This window comes from Takifugu rubripes, chromosome 15, assembly GCF_901000725.2.
Source record: "Takifugu rubripes chromosome 15, fTakRub1.2, whole genome shotgun sequence".
Taxonomy (NCBI): domain Eukaryota; kingdom Metazoa; phylum Chordata; class Actinopteri; order Tetraodontiformes; family Tetraodontidae; genus Takifugu; species Takifugu rubripes.
This window is the reverse complement of record NC_042299.1, coordinates 11,641,619-11,668,225: the sequence shown is the minus strand read 5'-3', so window position 1 is coordinate 11,668,225 and position 26,607 is coordinate 11,641,619. Positions and strand designations below refer to the sequence as shown.

General features: G+C 43.3%; 1 protein-coding gene across 1 annotated transcript; it reads right to left on the bottom strand.

Moving 5' to 3' along the window:
* Positions 1-650: 650 nt before the first annotated feature.
* fgf11b (fibroblast growth factor 11b) lies at positions 651-26,607 on the bottom strand. Its single transcript, XM_003971184.3, has 5 exons — positions 25,583-26,607; positions 14,507-14,617; positions 13,463-13,566; positions 6,052-6,250; positions 651-5,969 (listed from the first exon to the last, which is right to left on the bottom strand). The coding sequence occupies exons 1-5, from the start codon at positions 25,773-25,775 to the stop codon at positions 5,833-5,835; spliced, it is 744 nt and encodes a 247-aa protein (XP_003971233.1). The 5' UTR covers positions 25,776-26,607; the 3' UTR covers positions 651-5,832.

The window sequence follows — 26,607 nt, the reverse complement described above, 5'->3', positions numbered from 1 at the left end:
ATATGTGTAATTAACAGATAACCTCACTTAATCTCCACTTCTCTTATAGCAGCATGTTCTCAAAGGTTAAATAACTAGTCAGCTCTGTTTAATGCTGTCAACTAAAATTATTGTAGCCAACATGATGTTGTTATTATGTGTCACATGACTTGTAGATAAGGGTGAGAGGATGGGCTTTGCCAGTGGTTATATTTTTATTTTGTCATGCTTATGTGCCTACAGTGAACAGTATTTTCTATAAAATCTATGAAATATCAACATCCTTAAGAACTAAGAGAATAAAGATTGGAGATCCTATTGAATTTTCCCCTCCTCCTCCTGTCTGCATAGATTGTCGCTGGGTATTCAGATGTGCAGGTGACTCTAAATTTGAGATTACTATGGTTCTTTCTACATGTAATTTAATGAAGTCAGGGTGTCCTCATCCTGCCTCTTGGGCGCTAATCCTCTAATCTTCATCCTCCCTTGCTGTGATAGCTGTGGAATTATAGATTTCAATTATAATATAATATGTATTTTCTTAATGCATAATGGCTGCTAGATTAAGTCCTTGTTCCAATGCTCAAAGATCAGGACCCAGTGGAGCACTTAAATGTAGGTGGAAAGTGGATAGAAGTTAGTTAATAAACGGCAAACACGGCAATCCTGCTTACAATCATACAAATATATGTTATTTTATTGAATAATATTCCATAATAAGATATCCCCGTTCAATTCATGTAGAAGTTAGTGTAGAAATGTACACAGGTCTGATGGCAAACAGGGAGAGAGAGTGAATCAAGGGCTTGTGTCTGAAGATACTGAGAGGGAGTCATCCCTAATGAGCCATTCAACCAAAACACAAAGCATGCTTTGAAGAGAATTAAATAAAACCCCGATGTCGGTCTTGAGAACCAACGGTTTTCGGCTGGTTCCATTGCTGCAGGCTTGTGATCGTTGCATATTGCTGGTCTTCCTCGCCTCTTTCCCAGGTGGTCAGAGAAGTCCCAACAGTCCTCCCACTTGCTTTGGCTCTCATTTTAAGGAGCCCAACCCGAGTCTAAATCCCTCGTAACACTTGGGATGTGCCTGAGGATTCCGGCCTTGCTCTGCACCGAGGCCCGTTGTTGTTTATGGCTTGTATTTTTGTTATTTTACCATTTTTATTGTTTTTTCTCCTGGAAGACAGGCATATCTTAGCGATCTGAAAGTGAAGGAGAGCTAGAATGAGGTTAAGGGATCCCTCTGGAAGACTTGCGTGACCGTAACGCTGAGACTTGCAAGGTCATCGCCGCCGCAGCGGTTATCCTGCTGTTTTCACTTGAATACATCTTTCCCAAACACACAGCTCCGGTGCACAGTGGGATTTAGTTTTGGATGGAGTTCACTCGGGGGACGCATCAGAGTGGATACAGTGCAAGACGAGAACACGTCAAAATAGGGAGGAATATTTGCAGAAGAACAACAACTTTTCCTCCCCCAGAGGAGTTCGCATTAAAAAGTAAACATGACACAAAGGAAAGACAAAAAAAACCCAAAAACAAATAAACAACAGTGACTATTTAAGCACATATTTAAGAGATTAGACCCGACATCACACCAGATATATAATATTTTACATACTGTAGTGGAAACTGACAGCATTCCATACATGTAAGTCATACAGGGTGTGTGGTCTGGAAGCATGCTGCTATGTTGTACTGGATATTTAAAATCCTTCACATGGTTTGCGTTTGCAGAGAGGCCACTCACATTTCTGTGTAAATTATGTTTTAAAAAATGCTAAAAACACAAAACCCCCAACCTCTTAGTTTAGAAAAAGAAAACAAAAAACAGTAAATTCCCACCGGCTTCAGAGAAACTGTCATTTTTGATTACACATATTTTAGAAAATAACAAGTGCTGCAGTGCAGTTTATATGATGCTCTGCAGAAAATTCCTATGGCGCTATAACCAATATCAATGCAGTGACTAATTTAATTTTGTCCATTATTATTATTAAAAACCAATAACACATGGGCTTTGCACACACAGATCTGTACTTTATGGCATATTCCAGTAGGGACTGAGCGTTGTGTGCAGAGGAGGCCGTTATTGCTGCATAATCATCGGTGTAATCATCAAAAAATGTTAGGAACTAACAATTTTTCATTTTTTTAACAAAAAGCTTTGCAAATCACAGTTTGTCCACAATCATAGGAGGGTTCTGGTTTAGATACCAAATGTTTCCATTAGGGGGAGCCAGTTTTACACAGATGTTTATACAGTAAAGTGGCTGCTGGTGTACATTTACCATGTTGGCACAGCAGTGTTTGGAAAAATGGGCCGAGGCTTCCTTTCAGAGAGGTGCATCATATGACGGAAAAGAACCTTGATTTCAAGATGGCACATGCCTAATTTGCATTGTAAAAGAGCTTTAACTTAAAATGATCCCATAATGCAGACTTTATCAGCTGTATTTTTTTAAAGCCAGTTTCTTCTACATATATCTTGAATGAGGCTAAAATGCTGTGTCAGCTCCTCATAATAAACCTAAAATCAAATGATAGCAAAGGTTTGTCTCTATTAGCTCGCCCCAGGCTGTTGCACTGAATCTCTATGACTCTCAACAAAAGTGGTGACGCTTCAGCTGTAGTTTAACAGCATCAAAATTGTGATCAAGTCCAACAATACCCTGTTGATTCCTTTTTAAAATGCACATTCAAGCAGCAGCCACGGTGTTTTTGGTGTTAAGGTGCGACGTGACGTGAACGCTGTACTGGCTGTGTGTCTCGGAGGACAGTATAGCTGCTGGTGCTCACACTGAGCGGAACAAAAGCACGTCAGCCCGGCCCAGTGTGGGAAAACATGGCCGTGTTCAACCGGCTCCTTAGTTGAGATTGCAGTTTTTTTATGAACAAAACCAGATTTCTGCTGTCTGCAGAAGACATCAGGGAACTTTATTTTCACCCATCGGCGTCTGGTTGCTCTCTTGTTTGTGTTTTATTGAGTCTATCGATCATCGTTTCAGCCGGGTGTCCTCTCTTTTTCCTCTCGCCTCTGTGACTTGTCTTACCTTACTCTTAATCATAGACACACACACAGACTGACAGACAGACACACACAAACCTCAAAAACAGACTGAACGTAGACACCTACACAGTCAACATCATGTGGAAAAGAAAGGTAATGGGCTGTAGCAGCTCTAGGCTGGTTAAGGAGCTGTGTAGGAAAGGGATTATGACTTTAAATCTCATGCGTGGGCAGACAAACCATACTGGTATTTTTTTTATTTCCCACGTTACCGCTATTAGCTTTGCACCAACTGTCAAAGGACTTCGATTAATCAAACTTCAGCGCTTTCTCCCAACACCTCCTGTGCTCTACTGACCTTTACTGACCTTTTTTTCTCTCGGAATTTGACTCACCTACGCCAGGGTGAGTCCCACCCTGATGCCACCTCCACTCCTAGCTTTGTCGCTATTGCACTTTCTCATCCCCGAACAACTTATCATCAACGTTCACTTCACATTCATAGTCAGAGTAAAACATTCAGATTCTTTCCTGGCTTCACATTTAACAGGACGTTGCAGTTCTTTTCTGGCTACTTTCCGTGTCACCCTCAGACAACTTCCTGCAGCATTCGGCAGTACAGCAAGTAGGGAAGTCTGATTTATTTTTTAACTGATGATATTTTGTCCCAACTGATAAAATTAACTATCAAATAACGCCCAATAACAGGATAACTCGTTTGAGCACAAAGAATTTCCTCATTTTGGTGTCACCTAATAAAAAAAATGCCCAACAGCATGCTGAGGCCTCCTGCTGTGGTTGTTGATATCTCAAAATCGATGGAAACTAACTTTGAAACTGTATTAGGCTGTTGTAAATCCACCGGGGAGGGGTTGGTTTCTGTTATATACTGCAAAAAAGGGGCTATGTAGGCAAAAATCCAAAACAAGGACAAAGAAAATATTCCCCATTTTAAAATGAATGATATTCCCTTTAGGAAAGCCAAGAAAATGAAAGTCTTGCAGTGCCCTTCAGATAATTCCATCTGTAAACCTAAAGTGCCTTCTGTACCTCTTTGTCTTCCAGTAATTATCACAACCACATAAAACCTGCCAAGAATTGACTTTCTTTATTACCTATGCTCAAAAGTCCACCCGCTGATCCATCCTCCTCTAAATTACCGCCCCCACCTCCTTTTTAAGACGCGCTCTCCCCTTCAGTCCCACCTTCCTGCATTCCACATCTGTAACCTTCATTCACATTAAGTTACCATTAAAATCACACGGCTGATGCCCTCGTCGCCATCATCTCATTTTTAGTGAGTGGCTAATGAGTATTACCGTTAGCTTTCCACCTCAGCTAGCATCACTCTTCTTGACACAGTTAGGGGACATAAAACTGTCTCCTTTCGGTATCAATGTACGTTCGCCTTGACTGAACATTTTAGCCACAACTGTGCGTTCAGACGGAACGGAACTGACGACCGCCCAACAGCACTAACCTCCATCGGGTCATTGCATATATGTATATTTCATCTCTGATCAAAAGACAGTGTGCAAATCAGAATCAATCAATGCACTCAAAGCAAATAGATAAATAACTGAGATTGTTACGTCGGATTTGTCAAAGCTCCGAACTGACAGACGCATCCCGGAGATGTCTCCTCCGAAGGACAGTTCCCACCTGTGTCACCCGTTCACACACGTGTGGCCGCAGAAGACGGCCGCTCGCAGGGGCTGAAACACAATCACATCAAGATGTTCACTCAAAGGACTACAATTTTGAGGGCAATTCTTCCAAGGTGATTTGATAAAGCTAGCGAGTGGATAAGCTGCCTGACATCCCCGGAATAACAAGTGCTGCGGCTCCAAGGCTCCTCCGGCTTTGATGTTTGACTTCAAACCTGGCTTTATGCTGACAGCAGATGCTGAGTGAAACACACACTACGGCTCCTTTTCGCAGGCGACTGAGTTCAGATCTGCTCCGGTTTGGAAACGTGACCCAATTGTTCTTCTGCGGCCTTTGCGGCGCAGATGTAATAAGCGGTCGCCTGGCAGAGGTTGAGAAGAAGGTGCCGCTCTCATTCTTTGTTGGTAGAAATATTGCTTGATGCTTAGTTGACTCTCATCAAGAGTCTGAAGTAAAAACTCAAGATGTTTTATGGCTCATCCTCCAAGGAAGACTAGTTCAATGATTTCCCTCTCAAGTAAATGTTTCTTTTTTGTCTCAGTGTTCTAATCCTAACTATTCCCTTTTTTTACTGTATGCTCCCGTTCGTTTTCTCAGTCATTTTTACTGGGGGTTTTCTCTCCATTTCAATCATGATTTCAAATTTTAAGAGTTGGACTAAAGAAAGGAGAGCGTGATCGTTTTATCGGGCTGACCCCGGCATTCCTCTGGGAGCTGTTTCACATCATTTGGAGTTTTATTGGACCTTGGGGAGTAGCTTAGCTGTTGTTACCGAGTTTATGGCTCAAGAGAGGGGAAACCCGTGGTTCTGGATTATGATGCTGAGTCAGCACTGGAACCGTGTGACTGGTGAGTGTGCAGTGCAATAAAGCAGGCAGTAGGACAGAGAAGCTAGAGAAAAAAGGAAGGACGAAAATGTCAAAGTAGGTGAGTGATTATAGGGGCTGGGATGTCGTTCTGGATCTGGTCCTGGGTTTTGGTCCTAGTGGCAGGTGGGAGGGGCGGGGGCTCCCCTTTCAGGTATACTCATGGATTGCTAATCCTCAGCATCTTGCAGCGTACACCTGTGGTGGTCAGCGAGGACCATTCCCTCAGCGTCTCCAGAGCTGGCTGGGCAGCCCTGTTCCCGGCATCACCGCTGCCCCTTGTCCCACCCACCCTCAGGCTCCGGTGCTATGATGCCTCAGCCTTGGGGGCTTCTTTGCGCCCGTTCTTCAGGGACGGTGAGTCGGACGTCTTCGCCGTCTTGCAGGGAGGACTCACCGGTTCACTGGGGAGCTCGTGGAGCGACGGCTCCTTGTACATGGCAACTGCGTGACGACAGACAGAAGCTGTTAGTGCGACAGATTGAAAAAACGTTGGGTTTATTCAGGCGGCATTGGGGAGACCAACCCTCTATAACTTTAGGCAGGAAATGTGCAGCTCCTTTGTTCTTCTTTACCCTGTTGCCCTTCATGATCTGACCATCACGGTTGATACCGATATACCAGCAGCGGCCCGACTGCGTCTGGCGGTAGAGCATGGAGGAGTACGTAACGTAGTAGTTCTCAAACACACTCTCCTTGAACTTACACTCCGGAGTGAAGTTCTCCTGTAAAAAAAAAAAAAAAGAATAGAAATTAAAATAAATCTCGAGCAACCATTGATATAATAAGCTACTTTTGACAGCTTCACTGGCGTCCTTGATCAAAGAAGTTGCTTCCTTGGGTGAATAATTTCCTGTTTCAGTATTTATTTACAGAATCCATAAAGAGAAGACCAGAGTTCACGCCACTCAGTTCAGTCTACAATAGGTGAAGTAAGAGATGTAGCTTTTATTAGACTTTCACAATCTCAGTAGAAAATAAAAAAAACAGCTTATTTTTTTTAAACCCAGACTTGATAAATTTACTAAGCTCGTAATGATTGCAAAAAAACTGCTAAGCAGTTGTTTGATGAAGACATTCTACTAATTTCCTTGCTTCGCCAACCAAGAGCAACCCTTATTTTTAAGTCAATTTAAAGCCAGAACAATTAAGAAAATGTCCTACTCAGTCTTATCGATATATTTTTCTGGAATCAGGTTGTAGATCTGGCGGGCTTTATCTAATACTGTATCTCTGATGAAGATGAAGGGTTTTTAGTCATCGGAAGTCTCTTATCTGAGAAACAAGTTTAGCTAATGGACTGTACAATCTGTGTCTACAGGATTAGGAGAGCATTAGAGAGGCCCCGATTTTTAACGTCAAACCACTTTACTCGATTCATCTGTTTTAATTACACAGTCAATTTCCTTTTTTAGGGGAGGCGATTCTGGATGCTCGCGCTCTCAGAAGAAATGTGAGGGGATGCCGATCTCGAAACAAGATAATATTTATGGAAGGATGATAAAAATCTGACCTAGTGGACACTCCAGGTCAGTCATTTCTGGGGCAAACAATCAGATGGATCACACAGTAAACTGCTGTAATGACATTGCTCTGAAGGGTGTGATGGGAGCCCTGGTGGTGCAACCGCCTCCATAGTGGAAGCACCTCTTCCTTTTCTTTAATGGCATAAATATTTAGTGGTTATGAATATGTATTAAACACAAACACAGCAAAGGTTAAACCCCTACAAACAAATGAGCGTTAACTGATTATTGAAAATGTCTGTTTTACTTATTTCACCTTTAAAATACAGAAACGTCCAATTATAATTATACTTGACAGTTTGATTTGTGATTTTAAATCCAGTGGGATTAAAATATTGTGATCACGAGCTCTTATTACTGTCCATTAATGTTTTATTGTGCTCCTGGCTACATTTGCTAATATTTGCCTCGGTGCACTTTTCAGAGGTCACAAGCAATAAAAGGCGAGCAACCTTAGCAGATCTGTCAGACTGGAAAGCCTTTAGAGTACATACTTTGTCTTACTTTATTAATCTAAAGTACATGTAATTTAGGCTACTCCCGAGAAGTTTTGCCTGATTGGTTAAATTCGAATAGACGTCCCAACCATGGATCAACTGCCAGAATACAGACAGTTATTGTGAAAGATCGTGTTCCAGCAGCTCTTCTCCTGCCTCTGTGCCCTCACCACGAGGAACCCTGCGTAATGTTGACGGCTGGTATTAACCAATAGGGGCATGTATACATCTCTCTTAGCTTCCATCAGGGTCTTGACAGGGTCCTTCTCCTGTCAGAGTGCAAAGCCAATCTGCTGGATTGATTAAGTGAGAGCAGCAGGCTGAAATGGCTGAGTGGAGAATTTCCCTTAGTCTGAGGATGACAGAAGCAGGTCCAGAGGACCACAACCCAGGTGAGCTTTAATAAAGACCCTAAAGTAGCCTGAGAAGGTGGAAAAGACCTCCAGTTTCACAGTTACCGCGTATCATCACTTTATCCTTCTCAGACAGGCATCATCCTTGAGCTGACGAGGCAAATCCGTCCTTCAGTGCACTTCAACCAGAGTTTATAGATCTTTCTACCCCCTCTGCTCTAAATACACAAAACTCTTAATTTAGCAAACCTCATCAACGACCATCACGGAGAAAATTCGGCCAAATCGGAGATATCTTTCAATAACCTCTGACAGGTTTGATATCTCGGGCTGCTGCTAACACAGAAGAGGGATGGGATCGATAGATGATCTGCTTCATTCATTATTAATCAGGCCAGAGAGCAAGAGGGTTGGGAAGTGCGGGGGAGAAGGAGAAAGGTAGGATAGAGGAGAAGATCACTCGGAGAGGACAGAAGGGTTGCTGGGTAATAAAGGAGATTAAGAAGAGTGAGAAAGAAAGAGGCCTGCCTCTCTGCATCTCCCCCAGGACCTCAGCAGGAATAAGGGCTTCGGTCACCTGCAGCCCACCCTTTAACCCTGATGTCCCTGAGAGCCTGTCACTACAGCGACACCCCCTTGAGCTCAACCTCTGTCATGAGATACCCTAAAACAACCCTTCATAATCAGCCCCCTGGAATTAGCCTGCTGCTGGAAATCTCCACAGGTCTGACCAAAGAAAGGACGTAGGAAAAACTAAATGAGTCAAAATGTGTCCACTGTAACTAAACACAATGGCAAATAACCTTGTCCCATTAATGCTATAAATATCTGAGACTCACCTTGAAGTAACCTCTAAGCTCCCACCCACAGTGCACAGACTACATGTCACCTGCCTGGGTAACACACGCTAAAGTCACTCTAATTGGGATGTGTTAAAGCTGCACTTTTTTCCTAAGTGATTGGAGAGTATTTCCATATATATAGCCATTTCCACACGAGAGATTGAATGCGACCCCCTCCCCTTCAATGGACCGTGACTTATTGAGGGTCTCAGGTAGATTCTCTTCCATGTGTCTCAAGCTGCAAACACATTTAAATGGAAGCGGCGGAGAAAGGCAACGTGCGGTGTCCGTGCGGAGAATCCCCAAGATGGGAACAACCTTTTTAGGATGCAGAACAGCAACCGCCCCCAATACACACACTCCACCACCACCACTACCACCGCCACCACACCCACCCCCTCTACCCACATGCACCACCTCTTTCCTCATATCTGATTACATCGATTCTACCTGCTTCGGGATGCTTAACTCACCATACACCGGGAACGCACGTGCCATCACAAAGGGACAGCAGAGTAGTACGGTACGCTTCCTAAATCGGGCCCTTTCCCAGCATGCTCTAGGGAAACACGTATGAGACAATCGGCTAGGGTGAAAAATATGCAGTTCATTGAACCTCCGTGTGATATCTCTCTGCTTTCAGAATGATTGGCCTGGAAAATTTAGCTGCACTTTTGGAATTCGAGGCACGTGTTTCATATCGGGCATGTAGTTATTTGTAGTGTCTTGTTCCGACAGCAGGGGTCACAGCGTCACACGGCATTCCTGCGTTTATAGACTGTCCCCTCATGCCTCCATTGTAATCTCCGGCAGTCTGAAAAATCTTCCCAGATGTAGCAATACAACCGCATTTCCATAAAACCACATCACCCTTATAGCGCCCCACTCACATCCTTTTTTATTTACGCAGACAACGCACAGACGCGCACACGTTGCCATGAGCAGGGCTGATGTTGCTGATGTTGTTGTTGCACGACACGACACGTTACGTAAGTCAGTTTGGCACAGACACGATTATGAAGTGGGGGCTTTGCGGAGAATGAGACTGGCAGTTAATGCTATCTCACACTGTGACCGAATCGCGGTACGGTCTGTCTCTGTGTGTGGGCGGCGTGCTCGCATGACAAGGGCAGAGTGGATGGTAATGTGCAGTGTTGACTGACAGCTGGAAGGCCCCTGCCAATACAATGTGGCTGAAATCAGAGTTAATGTTGACAGAGGTGACACACTGCCTGCTGCCTCCATCTGAGATCCCACTGCATGTCAGCACCAACACCTGAAGGGATCTTGGAATTGGGGTGGATTATATAAAAAAAACAACCCTGAAATCTCTGCATTTGTTATTGCGTATTCATCAGTCTGTCCTCTACATGTGGTCATACGTGTAATGCCCTGGCCTGTGGCGACAGCCATCCTGCCGCTGGTATTGTCCCACACCACAATCACATCCAGCCACAGAACGGCTAGAAAAGCAGGAATAAGCTTTTCTCCAACAGGTCTTTTATTCCTCGCTGGTGTCTCTCTCTCTTTGTCAGTCCAGCACGAGCGTCATCTGCCTACACAAAACCAAAACAGTCACTATTGTGCTGCTGCAAAACGTGTCGTGAAAAGAACACGGCTGATTTGGAACCAGTCACATTTTTGCCTCCCGAAGACCATAAATGAACGCTTGTTCAAAAGGCTGATGTGGATGGCACAGATGCAGATAAAATGGTCATGTACTGTTTCTCTGTGTTTATACTGTATTGTTATATAGATTTTTGTATGTAATTATATAGAATACAGACAAGGGTCCGGGATCCAACCAACAACCTTTGTAGGACATGGAGCACCAACCTGGGTGCTAGAGGATGAAATTCACTTAAACGTGACAAATATGCTGACAACTGACAAAAAAGTGATCATAGGCTGATAAGATTAACCACATGCATCATCATCAAGGGGTTCGGACTCTTGATGGACTTGTGTAGTTTCAACTTTGAATCCTTGCGATGTCATTTGTAGTGTTGGGCTGAGTAGTAAAATGGTACAAAAAAGAATCAATGCCTCCAAAAATGATTAAATTTAGTGCTTTCATCAGCCATCGGTGATGATCTATGATATCATACCGTTTTTTTCCCCGTTTAAATAAGTGAATCAAGGATAATTATTCTTCTTCTCATTGAACCTCAAGGATAATTATTCTTAATAATCTGATATACCCCAAGTTAAATCTAATTATATTACAGAAAACCCAACTAGGAATTTCCCTGACTTAGTTTAGCCCAACGCTCATCACAATGGAAGTAAAGTAAAATGAATTCCATTCATCTCCCTGCAACAGCTTTTTATGTCCGCTAAAATAATTAAAGCACAACATATGCGGGGCAACTACATCTAGTGATTGAAAGTACGATTTAATAAAAGATTAATATGAACGAGTACATGTTATTCCTATCACAATGTCAGCGAAGTGACTGAAGATAGGTTTGTTCCTGATGGTATCGCGCAGCCTCAATTGTTGCACAGTTTCATCTTCGTTTGATCTCAATCTCGGTTATGATCGAGAAATCTAAGATTGTGCGTCATAAAATTCCAAGGATTTGATTTTATAATCACAATGATTGGTTTTTGGGGTCTGTTGGCTACTTGTAAATGAACACCCACCCATTTTCTCCTTCTCGCATGGATAATACAATTGCAGAGGATCGAGCCAGGCTCTATTTTTATATCAGGATCAGCCATTTTCTGTTTTCATCTACAGATAATGAGGCTGTGCTCTGTGTCGGGGACACAGCAGCACTGGACTCCTCAGACTCCTTTTACACCCTGGCCCCACAAATTCTATCAGCTGGTGTCATAGAACGGAACAATTTACAGATTATTGAAGGGGACAGACATGTAGATGTAAGGAGATGAGAGCATAGCTGCAAGGAAGTGACTCGCCTCTCATTCATCCACTCAGCTGCTCCAAGGCAGCGACGAGCTGAGCTACAATACATGAAAACATTCCCCCTCGCAGTCATTTCAATGTAAAAGCAAATCAGAACAAGTTGACAAAGCCCAGCGATATGAATGGAGTGCTGTAGAACACCACCTGCACTGCCTCTCCCAGCAACATAGGTGCATTATGTACACTGTGGAGAATAACATAGAGGTAATAAAACCAGGCATGCGTGATATTGCACTAGAGCACAGCTGTTCTACTGCACAATAATGTACTTCTACACAAGAAGAGGTCAGAATCCAGCGCTGCTATTGACTGGTGTTGAGGAAGTCCCTTCTCCTTCTCTTCAGAGAGGCAAGCCTATTGCATGCTAATCAGGGGCTCCGAGGATCTGAGGATAATACCGTAAATGTGGAAGCGTTTGTGTCTAACACGCAACAATGAAGCCCTCCTTCGCGTATCCCACGTACAATGCCGCTGTAACAGTTTCCTTACATCGCTTCAAAGACAAAACAGAAACAGGAAAGGTGAATGGGGACGAAAAAAGCATAAATTTGAAGGGCTCCGAATTCACAAATCTGCCTTACATTTAAATGTTACACGATGCAGCACTGGGATCCTTTTAAAACGCGGAATCTCAAGATGCTGTTAAATGTTATGGCAATAATCATAAAACAAATGCTGCTGTGTACATTTGCAATGGACTTCCTTATCCACCTCCCCACTGCTACACACTTTGGTTGCCCATTATGTTGATGAACAATGGACTGTTTTCCTTCTGCTCATCTTTATGTTTGCATAGTGCATCGTGAATTCTGGGACAGTTGTCGCAGCTGAGATTCCCTTCGGAATTTGTGGGACATGCATTTGTTTGAAGCCCGGTGCTTTACATGCTTTGAGGGATCTTTTGTAATATGTATTTTGCTTTTGCCATTATGTATATTGCATGCTTACACTGTGTTGGCAATACATTTGCATTATACTGTGCAGCAAGATTATTACAATCATCGTTTGCTTTCCGGTTAAAGGTCCAAGTCACTCATCAAAGGTTACACACAGGAGACAAGTGTCTGTTCAGTCCGATGACCCGTAAATGTTACATTTCAACAATACCTGTGTATTAAATTTTGGAATTTCTTGGGAAGGGGACACTATACTGGTAAATATACCATTATGCACCATCAAACCCTGCAATTGTGCCACACCCTTGGCTCAGGGACTTGAGTCAGGCAGCAGAGTTATTAGCATATTCGCCCTCACCCTTCTGCAGCTACATCTCTCCCTCTGTGGAACTGTTAACTGAGACGTTCCTCCTGTCCTCCGTCATAACATTGCAGTCCTGAATCACTCCTGTAATTTAACAGAACTGCATAAACAATCCTAAACTTCCTGGGGTGGATATGTAGCCAAGCATGTTCCATCAGCGTGAGAAACGGAGCACAGTAAACTCAGAACAACAACAACGACAGCAACAACAATGACAGCATGAGCAGATTAAAACTCAGCTTCTGGGCAGAAAATAACGGCTTCCTCATCTGTAAAGCAAGTTTAAGTCCGAGAAAGTCAATTTAAAATTGTATAAAAGGTAGCCCACCAGGGTCAAACTAGCAGAAGTCATAAAAATGCTTTTTTTTCTAAGACCCTAAATATCTCAGCCATACCGTCTCTGCTGTAAATGGCAGTTATTTTGCAGCTGATGGGTCTTTCAAATTTTATTCATGTGAATGTTATTTCCCGTCCAAAGAGATGAGGAATAATGAGAAACAACGTACGTTAATTCTCGGTGCACCTACCGAAGTATAGAGGTACCCTTCGCTGTTCATGGCCAGGTACAAGCCTGTCTTCGCACCCTGGATCGCCACAATCCGCAGGCCCACTGGAATCAAGTTAAACTGTGCTAAAATAAGAGAAGAAAGGGGCAGAGAAAAGGTGAAGCAAAGCGGAAGAAAATGAGAAGAACTGCAAACTTTAATGCGCCAGAATAAATACATTCATGGAGAGTTAAAAGAAAGGAAATAAGTGAAATGTCATGTTCACCTTGCTTTATACGAGAAAGGTTAGACCAGTCTGAATCCTGCCACATGCTCCATTTCGGATATTATTTACAGACATTCATTCTAAAATAATGTGAGGCCTGCTGTTAGTGTTTTATCCTCAGATTTACCTCCGAGGCTTTTGCAGCGGGGGGATTTAAAAACATCTGACAGGAGAATCAGGACGGGCCGGCGGATAAATAACATCTGTCCGTTAACTGAGGGGTGAACCTGTCGCTGATAGTGGATCAGTCTCATCTCTGCCCAGCCACAGCATTCTCCCACAAACAAGCTTAGTGTAATGAGAGTGATTAACCACACATGATAGCGGCGCAGCTCCGGAGGATGTGGAGCAAACAGATTTTTAGAAAACGCCACGTTAATACTCGTTTCACTGGAAAAGGTCACCTCACGGCGAGAAATGTAAACACGGGCCGCGTCTTTGCTCTTGTTTCTCCAGCACCGAGAGGTGGCATCGATGCGCATGGGTGAGGTTTGTCTGACGGACAGTTTGATGAGACATGGCTCTATTTTCAATAACAGTTAAGGAAAAAAACATTGACGGATGACTTTAGCCTCCATTGTTCAGCCCCAGGGCATCTGGAGCAGAATGCAACCCATTCAAAGGCGTTCTTCAGCTGGGTGTGCACAGGACAGGACAGGACAGCCCGCCGCCTTTTGATTGACCACTACCGTTTCTGACCTCAGCTGCTGTGTGTGAGTGTGAGGGCATGCTTTTCACAATAAGAATTATAAGATTAATGTCAAAGGACAGAACTCAAATACACACAAAAAAAGGCTTACAAAAAGAGCTGTTTTCGTCCCGTGTGCTGTCCATGGTGCCGTCAGGCTGCATCTGCAGATAGTATCCATGTTGACTGTACAGCCGGGTAACGATGCCCTTTAACTGTGGATCTGCAGAGAAACACAGGGGGAAAAAGCGACAGCGCTGCATTAAACCGGTGCAGCTGCCACCCCTTCAGAGCCGAGACGGTTCCAGTTTTTGCACTCTTCATTTGTCCCTCGACTCTTGGTGGGGGTATAACTTTTACTGGCTTTCTCAGCTGTTGTTTACAGTCAGTGAACAATTCCGGGCTCTCACCTGAGACTGTGGAGTCACCCCGAATACAAATCTTACAATGTCATCTCGGTGTGTTGTAATACAGTAAATGCTGGTTTTCCACTCTCTAACCCTCAACCATAACCCATATATGTGATATTAAAAGCCTTGGCTGAGACAAAAAATTGGAGACTGGACTTTTCCCTGGTCTTACGCTCATAAATCCAGGCTTCTAAAGTTATTAGACAACAAAGCTGTGCACAGTTGTCGTGTCCCTTGTCAGAAGTCGGAGATTTGCTCTCAAGAGGAGAAAAGATATGAAAATATTTAGCACCAAAAAGAAGGATTTATGCTTTGAGTATTCAGTAACAATTTCTTAGTTAATTAGTGAATTGCCCAAGGTACAGTTTTGGACTAATTCACCCCACACTGGGGATTTATAAAACACAATGAATTAAAATTTTGTAGCTGCTGGTCCGTCTCAGTTAAGCTCAGTCGGCTGTCTCGGCACGAGTATTTTTAGTAGAAGCTGGACTGTCAGAGGATGAAGTCAAGTGAGAGCGTTAGTCCATCTCCTGCTAAATAAAAGATACATAATCAAGGGGGTTGGGTGCAGAGGAAGGGGTGAATAGAAAGGTTGAATGTTTCATGAGCAGAGTCCCTGCAGCATACTTTGCATTCATTTAAGAAACGCGCAGAATCTTATCGCTGATTCTCAGGCATCACTGCTGCCCTCTTCAATTACAGGAACCACTTTTCCATGTTGGGGAAGTCTAATTTATCTCCTGAGCTCAGCACCTTTCTGCCTTGGCCCAGCTGCTCTAACAGCACGGGGAACCCCGATTCACTTTAAAGCCCAGTCATTTAGGCTGCTCTGTGAACTAGTCGGTTTTCTTTGCCGCACCTTTTAATAATGCAGCACAGATGATGAAGCAGTTCATGGCAAGCCCTCTGAAGGCCACCTGGGAGTTCCCTTTGCTAAACTTTGCCCGTGCCTTTCACACGTGCTCCCCTGGGAGGGATCTAGGGCACTGTGCAATCTGCCTGCCTTCCTCAGACTACCAGAACATACTGGGAGGAGACGCGTGGAAATGGTTTCCCAAAGGAAGTGTGCCAGGTTCGAGGAATCGATGAAAAAGTGACCTACTCCCATTGTAACATGCAAGCATCTGCAGTGCTCCTCATCTCTCTTTCAAAGCAGCTTGTCAAAACATCCCACTCTCTTCTCCTGCGCTCTCTTCTCTCCCTCAGTTTACATTTCCCACTCTTTGAGCTGCATGTGATTTCATTGCACCTAATAACTTCATACATCATCTAATTAGAGGAAGACAACTGTTCATTTCTTGTCCCCTATAGAGGCAAAAAAGGAAGAGAGAAATAAAGGGGAAAAGTGAGGAGAACGGAAGGGAAGAGAGAAATAAAGGGGAAAGTGAGAACGGAAGGGAAGAGAGATAAGCAACAGCAAAAGAAAAGAGTAAACAAGATGGAGTGACATTGTACGTGCTGGAGGAAAATACATTTTAAGCATAATTTCAGCAGGAAGCTTGTGCAATAGGGCTGCAATCACAACAGCCATTGTTGGTGTTAGGGGCATAAAAACTGCATTATGTAGAGGAGCTGGCTTCAACTTTACAATCTCCATCCTACACAGCCCATTCTAATCCAACGCAATAAAAGCCAGCTTTTACTATATGATAAAAACATGAAACTCTATTGCATCTATCAACTCTTGGATTCCCACCTCCCCATCGTATCTCTCCTAACTTCTACGAAAAATTTGATATCGGCCATTTCATCTGCTTATTAAAATAAATGAGGTTTGTCAGTGATAGCTTTTCCACACATCAGATGTGTCAAGCACCGAGCTACAGTTGTACTTTGTGACTTTCTAACTCGTGAACATCCTAAAAGCCCCCCCCCCCCCCACACACACACACACACACCCTTTTCGCTCACTTGAGTACAAAACGTTGAACGTGCAAATGAGCAAAACTGAGCATAATCAGAACACAGGCGGTGCTAGCTGTCATCAAATACCAGCAACAGTTATGTTCCTGTGTGTATTCCGCACACAAAGACACACTTTAAATCAACATACAAACATTGTATAATATTTGCTGTTCTGATTTATGTTTTCTGACAGATATTTTAACAATTAGTGTCTTTTTTCATGCCTAATATGGTGTCATTTCTCCTCTCATTTCGCTAGACAGGATAAATTAAAGGTCTGCTCGTTTTTTTTTAACTTCATTAAAGTAATTCACAAGAGACAAAAAGAAAATGTGGTCAAATTCAAAGCAACCAGGGCAGAATAAAATTAGGGCTGTGTATTTGCCAGGATCTTTCCTACAGGGGTGTGACTGCTTTGTAATATATATATATATATATATATATATATATATATATATATATATATATATATATATATATATATATATATATATATATATTCCCACTGCATCCCCGAGCAAATCGAGGATGTGCTTGAACATTAGTAGACAGACCAACTTTCTTTTTTTGCCATGAGCCCCCGGAGAAGTTGTCTGACAGACAGTGACGCGCTGTGACAGCAGTCAACATCTGGACGGATTAGCACAACACGCAGCTTTATTTACATGAGCTGGAAGCCTGAATCATGAGGACACACAGCGTGTGGGCTCTCCTGCTCCATGCACAGAAAAAAAAAATGATGGGAGGAAGCTGACTGGCTTAAAGTTCAGAATTAAAGGTGTGCTTTTTTTCTATAGTATTTGTATTCAAACCATCAGAGCATATTTTTAAGGCAGGGAGCCAGAAGCGATAATATTTTCTTTTAAAGACATGGACAAAAACGGAGATTCTGAAGCTACATATACCATTAAGCTGAGAGGCAGAGAGCCCAAGTACAATTTTAATTTCTGTTTTGCTGCTTTTTGGACTGTAATAAATTAAACACACAAAAAAGTGTCTGAAAGGACAAAGGCCGAAAAGGAGGATCCACTAGATCCAAAACTGAAAATTGAGGATTTTACAAGTCTACTCATTGATTAACTGCTTCAGCTATTGTGACAATACAGACAGTTGATCAATGATATTTGTATAAAACAACCGTATCAAATAACAGCTCTCGACATCAACCGATGGCTGCATGTATGTGCAGGTCCATCTCAGTAATGTTAAGGTCAATATGGGAAACAGGGTGTTAACAAAGTAGAAAAGGACAGGAAGAAATGGCAGTGAGGGTTGAGCATTAAGCTGTCAGCGTTGTGCTTTCAATGCTCAACTAAAACAAAGGTTTTAAGCTAAAATGATAATGTTATCTTACAGACTGCAGCACTCACATCTGAACAGTTCATAAAAGCTCTGAAGAATTTTAAAAACTCTCAACTCCTCCAAAGGAAAGCTCAAACCAAAGCCATGAAACCCATCAGCACTTTGTGAAAACCCAAGCTACTATGAATGATTAATCTGATGAAACACTGTGCCTCCACTCAGGTGTGAGCGATGTATGTCCACCTTCCGTCATTAGATGACAGCGGGGGCCGTGCATTATCTTTCAGGCTCAGCGCACCTACATCTGCCTTACAGACGGGTCTTTCACTAACTACGCTGAAACAACAGCCTGCAGCCTTGATGGGCCTGAATATTTCCTGCTGTGAGCATTTGTGTGACTACATTCATCACTCGAGGGACACGTGTGCATGTGCGTCGAGAAGAAAACCCTCCAAAAACTCAACATTCGCTGATCCGGGTCAGCGGAAGGTTGGCCAAAGAGGGCCCCCTTGTCCATTTGTGTACATCATCACACAGGTGTTGTCAGTGCACGCAGCATGTTTACTTGTCAGCAGGCCCCTTTTCCAGCTGACCTCTTCCACGCACAGCCTGCAATGTGACTTGCAGCTGACGAGCAGAGAAGCGAGAATCCCGCCTCTGGGGATGTGGCTTTTAGAAATACCTCAAGTGCGCTGGAAGTCAAAGTGAATTTTTAAAAAGCCGGTGGTGCTATCACAAGTGAGTGGAGGGGACGCAATGTACCTTGGACCATTCGAACAAGGGGAAGGACGGTGGAGTTCAGGATCAACATCTACCACGACTACCAAGTCCAGACCATGTAGGACTCAGGTCAACACATGCTTTCACTGCTCTTCTGCTCGTTGACTCAGCCAGACTAGTGGTGGACACACAGGGTCCACCTCCAGAACACCACAGAAGGGCCAAGGTCTGCTGATTCTTCTGCTGGTTAAAATATTCTCGTTGAAGCGGTAACCTCTGTCTATACGGCGATGCCTGTCATCAATTCAAAAATCACCTGGGGGAGACCGTTGCCCCGGCGCTATAGTGCAGCCATTCACACCGCAATTATGCGTGTGTCTGTACAAATGAGGTCAGCGCACATAAGAAGCCAAGGTAATCGCTTCGTGCATCATGGCCGCCATCAAGGACACTAAAGCATAATTGGTCTACATATAAGCAGCGGTTGAGGTTTATCATTAATCGGCGTAGTATGAGGCTCGTTGTTGCGTTATCACTGCTCTAATATATTAAACGGACTTGATTTGAACGCCACATGTCGCTCGCTGATCTCCCACTAGCCGAGCTGTTCCCGATAAGGTTGAGGTAATTATTGGAGGCATGCATGACTGTGCAGCCAAGGACATTTCTTCTGCTGCTGCTCTGACTGGAGCAAACTACAGGGGTTTTCCTTGGCGTAGGATTTCAGGACTCCCCGATACTTCCTTCCCCTCTTAACATCTTGTGTCTTCATGTCTCTTGCTCGTTTTTTTCAGATACTGTATTTGTGTGTGTGCATGCAAGGAAAAGAAGAGTCTGTCACTATTGCGGCATTTGATTCTGCTTCTAATAATAGGAGAACATGATTCCTCCTTTTCTCCTTTTCCAAAGTGGGCCACGAGCTCTACAGTGCTACTCGTAATTACCAACCTTGTGGGAACTTGTAAAGTGTGAGGACAGAGAGGGAAGAATGAAGTCATGAGTGCTGGTTAACAAAACAGAGGCAAGGGGAAGGGGCTGGATGGAGGGAAGGAAAAGGGCAGCGGCACAATCTGTGACAAAACATGAGAGGATAGGTGAGGAGATAGGAGACGACAGGCTCCAAAAAAAGGATGTCAGAGAAGGGATGTGTCAGGATCAGGGCGAGGTTCAAGAAAGAATAGGAGGGGAAAAGCTGTATGGTGCCACCTGCAACCCTGACAATGGCCTTGTGATTTGAAATTCAAGGCTTCATAAATCATTTCTCATAACAGTTTGCCAAGTGAGAGTTATTGCTGCTTATTAATGGTGCTGACAGGAGCGTGTCAAACATGAGCCGGAGCAAAGGGCCACACCGTTTCCCCGACGCACATTTGATATTCACATATGTGCTTCATTAGCATATTCTGACAGGAACATATCAATGGCGGCTAACAACACGCTCAGCGCGGGAGATGTGGAGCTGTGTGCTGTTCTGGAGTACTACAGCCGTCACAGTTTGACCAATTTAGTGTCCACGATTGTCCAGTAGAATGCTAGCAAGACCACCACCCCTAACATCATCGCAGCGTGCCTCACCTGACCTTCCCATCGACCCTCCAGCAAGGACACAAATAGGCGCTTTAATATATGCAGAACAAAAACAGCCGTTCCTCTGCAGTCCCACGGGAGAGCAGACCTCTGTACCTCTGTCAGATCGCGTGATGATCACGCAGGTAAACAAAAAGCCCGATAACCACATGGAGATGGTCAACAAAGGATGATGCTTTTTTTTTAAAAAACGGACTAATTTCTCTTTCTAAAAGGTTCCGGCAAATGCGCACAAGCCCACACAAAAGAAGAAAGCACATTTAGGGGAGGGAAACCTTTGTGTCACAGATTAGACTCAGCAGAGACAGTTCCACAGAATCTTTCATTTTAAATGCAAATATTCCTGGGTTGTTTTTTCCTTAATGTGCATTCCTGTTGATTTTAGTAGATATGGTTAAGACTGTGACATGCAGGATGATCAAAAATGATCAAAAATCATGTGAGAGACATCATGGCCGGCCCCTCCTAGTTGCTACAGAAGAGGTTCTGAAAAACACAGGGCTAATGAGGTGTGTAGGTCCGTAATGACTGGAAATTTCACAATAATGAGTAATCTAGCAGTTCTAATAGTTGAAGCACCCCGGAGGACCAGTCTCAAAACACCATTGCTCTGCTTTCTTGTATTTAATGCATATTATGTACTGTGCTGCATTTTAATTCACCAGCATGGGACGAATACTGTATGTCTGGCTCCTACGTTTTTTTTAAACTAAATTGTGAGTTGTTTTCCCCTGACTGTTTTCTGTTAGATACAGTAAAGTACATTATTATGTGTCATGTTAAGGAGTTGTCACTGTTCGTTAGGGTTCATTAGGGTGAGCCTCAGGTTAGAAACCCATAAGACTTGTGGGAACAATAAAAGTTCTAACAAATTGAACATTTAATATTTATCAGCGTTTCTTGATGCATTTGCATGGGCGTCATGTTTTGCCCCAGTTACTCGTTCCCGCTCTCTCCTTTTCTCGTCATTACCTCTACAGGTGTTCTCATCCTCAATGTCCTTTTCTCGTTAGAGGCAAATTCAATCTGTCCTTGTCAACTTAAATCACCACCTGATTTGGTTTAGCAGGTTTATTTGGGAGGATAAAGGTGGCATCTTAAAGATGATGCCAAAGGAAATGGAGACACAAACACCGAGCGCTTCAACATGGCGGGAAACGGGTTCACTTCCTCGTATATGTGTCCCCTCATCTGATACTATCTCGTCCCTGGTTTTTAAGGCCCATTTGACGAATTAATTTGAAAATCCCAAGAAATTGTTTGACCTCCATCGCAGTGACTAATCTTGTGTGGATGCTGCCAATCAGCAAGCGGTCATTTGTTGGAAACTCTTTAAATTTTAATGAAATCTTGATATTCGACTGCTGGAAGGAAAATCTAGTTTAGCACTGATAGCAACAGTTCCAATATCTTCTAATCACTCAAATGATGCACAACAAACATATTATAACATATAGAAACAGCCTCACAATTTGTTAAATAGTGGATTTAGAAGGGGGTTCATGGCCAAAAATGATAGGATACTTCGGATACAGGGAACAGTATGAAGAAAACTAGCATTAGCCAAATCAACCATGCTGATATCAAGTCATATATATGGAGAGGCTCCACGCAAACACCAGTCTGCAAGAACATGAAACAGATTTCAATTATCCGGTCATATCATCATCATTGGCTCAATGTTCAACAGCATTATTAGTGTTCCACCTGCTGCTGAGTTCATGGCCACTGACTGGGCCTTCCAGGTCGCATCATGGGCTGTCAAGTGATCAACAACATGTTTTATTAGCACTGAGGTGCTATAAAAGAGTATTGTTTGGTAGATGGCGTGTGTTTGCTGTTAGGTTGCTGGAGCTCTTTCAAAGAAGTCGTCCGTTAGGTTTTTTGAGAAGTATTGTCCAATGGTTTAAACTCGTGCACAAAAACAAAAACAGCTTATTGAAGCAAAGATGCTCTTCATGTTTACAGGCACTGTGGCAGTTGGCCCTGTGTTTACCTCATGGCCTTCTTCAGATTCTGCCTCTATGATGGGCTGATTCACAGCTCTTTGCACTGCCACCCACCTTCCCTTTAATCTCCACAACTATCTCTCCCCTCCTCTCTTCTTGTCTCTTCATGTCTGTCCACCTCCCTCATCTCCAACCACCTCCACCTTTTGATACAGTTTTCTCCAATGTCAGTTAGAGCCTCTCTCTCTCCATCAACTCACTGTTTACCTCTGCGGACTCGCCCTCCCTGCCCGTTTCTTTCTCCCGGCCTCTTTCTCTCTCTGCCTGACCCTGTCACAGACAGTAAAGTTCTGATGAGAAGCTACCCAACACTGCACTGTCTGATCAGGTGTTGTTGAGTAAGCAGGTTTTGTAGGCTGGAACTCTGCGGGTCAGCTTAATGTTATCCTGTGCTGGATCTCTCCTTGTAACCCGGTCTACTGCTCGCCAGCCGGGACCGATATCTGGGCCGTTGACTGGCCCCTCGGACGCTTACTCATACGACATACTACAGCACAGCCGCATGCCAAATAGCTCACTCAAATCTACAAGATGTCTGTGTCTGCAGTGTGTTTTAGTTCAGCGTGAGGTGCTGCTGTAGCTGCAGAAGCCATTGCGCAATAATCCCAAACCCCGTATGCGCTCATGCTGGATTGAAATTCATATTGGAATTGCTTATTAGAGCTAGAGCATGAGGCTGACACATGAAATCAGGCTCTGTTGTGTTGCTGGGATGCCCAAGGCAACAAGAACTCCCCACCCCCCAAATGAAATGTTTTGGTACAAGCCATATCACTGGTGAAAATAATGCAATTCCAATTGTGAAGCACATTTAAATCCTCATCGCTGTCCACAGAACTGCGATTTGCTGATCTCAAACACACCGAGCAGCTGTTGCTTTGCCTCTCATCATCATTTTTTTAAATATTTGCATGTCTGCTAATTTTGTAGCATTTTTAATGGCTGTCTTTCCATGCACACATCTGTAAAAAAAAAAATTTTTAAAAATCCCACACTCATTGTAAATTCTAAAGCGCTAAAGGTAATAAACAGGGGCAAGTGGTTCAATATATCTCCCTTCTCAAGTCGGATTCCACCTTGAACAAACTAAGAGGGTGATTATTGATTAATCACTATACATTAATGAGCTTGATTGATTTGAAAAGAGGGCAGCAGTGCACATCACTGACAATGGGATACTTTATTCATCGGTCAGGCTTTAAGGGGTCTTTTGTATATGGGGACATTTGAAGGATGGTGATGAACAGAGGACAGTCTGGTAAAATAAGGAAAATGGTGCAGCATGAATGCAAAATATGTGACCCCAACATTTTAGTCAGTAGAAAATAACGAGTGCAGTGTGATGCTGCTGTGGCAGCTGGAAAAAAGCTGTGGAACCCATCTCTAACAGAAACTGCAGCCATGCGTGAAGAAATCATTCATTTTTAAATAAACACTCACAGGTAATCCATGATCTTTCCCTTTTACCTGCAAAATTCAGCAGTCTTTCAGGCAAACCAATGGAGAGCACAGACTGGTGAGACTTTACTCCCACCTATTAAGAACTTTATCCTGACTCTGCACTGACTCCTATATGTAGAATTTGTTCTGATCATCCCAAATATTGAAAGAAATGAAGCTTTAATGTTGAGAAGTGCAGCACCGCAACTCCAGATATGTTACATTCATCATAGACATCAGTTGAGATAAGAGAAATGTTCATTTCACTCCAGATCTGCCTAAATTGCCGTTCTTAAGTGGGCTCTGTGCAGCTCAAGCAGAATTTCTGTCTCGTCCAGCACCGTTGACGCTGCAGGAGTTTATGTTGATAAAGGATAAGTCAGTGGTGCATGTTTAAGGCACTGTTTTATGTTAGCATGTCCACATGTTTCAGCCCGCAACGCAATCTTTAGCTTATAGTCAGCAACTAGTGGGTGAGACCTTTAATAGAACATAAGAAGTGATTGAAAAGGGAATATTTTTGAGGTTTTCACCTCACTTTTCTACTTCACACACTTTGCCCTTATGAAAAAAAAGTCTCTTTAAAGTGGAATGATAGAATTCCTGCATTGTGCAATACCGCTACTTTAATTATGTTTGCTTCTCTTCAGAGACGGTAAAAAAACCAAAAACAACCCCAAGTAGCCAGCAGGTGTACAGCATTAGACTTCTAGCGGAATTTTCTATTACTGCTTGGTGCCTTGTTAGTACGAGTTTGGATTTCATTTATGAAGCATGAATGCAAACTAAATGACAATCACAGCCCAGTTCTCATCAGTTCTCCACCCAAAGATACAATTTTAGCTGTTTTAGCAATAAAAATATGTGGCCTCTATGAAGGATGTTTGCACAGGGTCACTGTTGCATGAATATTTAACTCATGTACTACGCTTAATAATTGTGCATGAATAAGGCGAGCAATTCCTCATGATTTAAATAATATAGCAGGCCAGCAAAAGAATAAAAAAGCTTAAATGAGTTGATTGCATTATTTTCCCTTCTCTTTTTATGCATAAGTGCAGTTTAAAAACCATGGAAAGTGTTTAAATATCCTTAAATTCAACAGAAATCTTTGTTTTTTTAATGTTTCACAGAGCACAACCCTGCAACTGCAAGGTCTCTAACATTATTTCGGATGTTCCAGATTTCCTTGCCTCACACACAAGCTTTAGAGAAAGCAGCATGTCGGCAGCTCTTCACATGAAGTTACTCAGTGTTGAAGTTCGCTCTTTCAAAGTGACGCCACATCAGAAAACCTGACACACTTCCCCACCACAGGAAAGGTTTTTTTACTTGGATTCTCCTGTGTTGTTGCTGGAGGTGTCAAGAAAGCCTCACTGACATTTAACAGAGGCGTCTGTACACGTCCAATAATGGGAATCACATTTTAATTAAATTACTCAATACCCCTTCCATGAAGTTTGGAACCCATAAATGCGGAGCTGTAATTCAAAATCTATGTCAACCAGATTAACAAAGTGTCAACAAATTCCTTATTTTTTAATGCTGTTGGACAGGTTAATAATACAAATTAGCACTTTGTTGACTTTTCAAGTCAATCGGCAAACAGATGGTTAATTATTAATTTAGATCAATATGAGAAAACAAAACTGCACATAATACAAAATTATACATTCTTATGTTAAAGATGAAAGCTTTTCTATACTGTATGAATTCTTTCAGGAAAACACATGATTCATGAACGTAGCTACGATTTGGACCTTGACCACAAATCACCAGCAGAGGAAAGTGAAAACCATAGCAGAGACTCACCCGGTCTTTTCTCGTTTCGACCTTTTCGACCCCCGCAGAGACGTACTTTGGAGATCAAGACCAGGATCTGTTTCTGGCACAAGGACTTGTTGCTCTTCGGACAGGGCCTGCGCTTGTTGGCTACCGGTCGGTTGGCTTGGTCGTCCTTGACAGCCCGTTTCTGTCTGATGAGAGTGCTGGCAAGAGCTGCCATCTTCCCCCCCCTCTCACCTTTGGGAGGGGGGTCTCTTTTTTCCCAGTAGCCCTTTACTGGTTTGCCTTTTGTGCCTTCTTTAAATTAAAATTAAAATCTAAAAAAAAAAGGAGGACTAGAGCGTAACAGAAAATCCCCCACAGGGGAGATCCGGGTGTAAGTGGGTTATCAGCAGAGAGTTTGGTTGGAGGCTTCCCTTAGAGACGAACAGGAAAAGATTCAAGTTCACCTGCAGTCCCGTGTAAAAACACTCGGAGCAGAAATTGGACAATAACAGAGCCTGCTGAAAAGTGCTACGGACACATTTTGCATTTCAAAAAAGATAAGACCAGCGGCATTTGTCTAACCCTCGTCCCCACTCATGTTTCACACCAAGATTGTATTGCAAAAGAACTAAATGTCGACCACAGCAGCGCGCAGGAGCTCAATTAGTTTTACATATAAAAAGACTTTTACTGAAGAAAAGTAGAGCCATCCTGAATGCTAGATTGGTCTTAAAAGCATGTGGAAAATCAAACATTGTGTCACCAATTGTGCTGTCCGCAGAAGTCCAACTTTGCCTTCCGTGTAAATGTGGCAGCATGGAGTAAAGAGCCGGGGGTCCGAGCGGCAAACCGGCACACTTAGATCCAGAGGTGGAACAGCAGGCGGGATGCTGGCGGTCTGCGTGGGGATGGAAGAGGCAACGGAGCAGAGACATGGACACAGACAGGCAGAGATTGCTCCTCTGCCTCCGACAGCAGGCTCCTTTCCCACAGTCCTTGCCGAACGGCCCCCTCCCACCTCCTCCACCGGCTACCCCTCCCATCCAAAGTCAGCGAGCGGTTTTGAG

Coding starts and splice junctions, on each gene's coding strand:
- fgf11b (XM_003971184.3), bottom strand. CDS start 25,775: ATGGCAGCTCTTGCCAGCACTCTCATCAGACAGAAACGGGCTGTCAAG. Junction 13,567..14,506: donor GGACGAAAACAGCTCTTTTT/GTAAGCCTTTTT, acceptor CTCTTATTTTAG/CACAGTTTAACTTGATTCCA. Junction 5,970..6,051: donor CCTGCCTAAAGTTATAGAGG/GTTGGTCTCCCC, acceptor GTCGTCACGCAG/TTGCCATGTACAAGGAGCCG.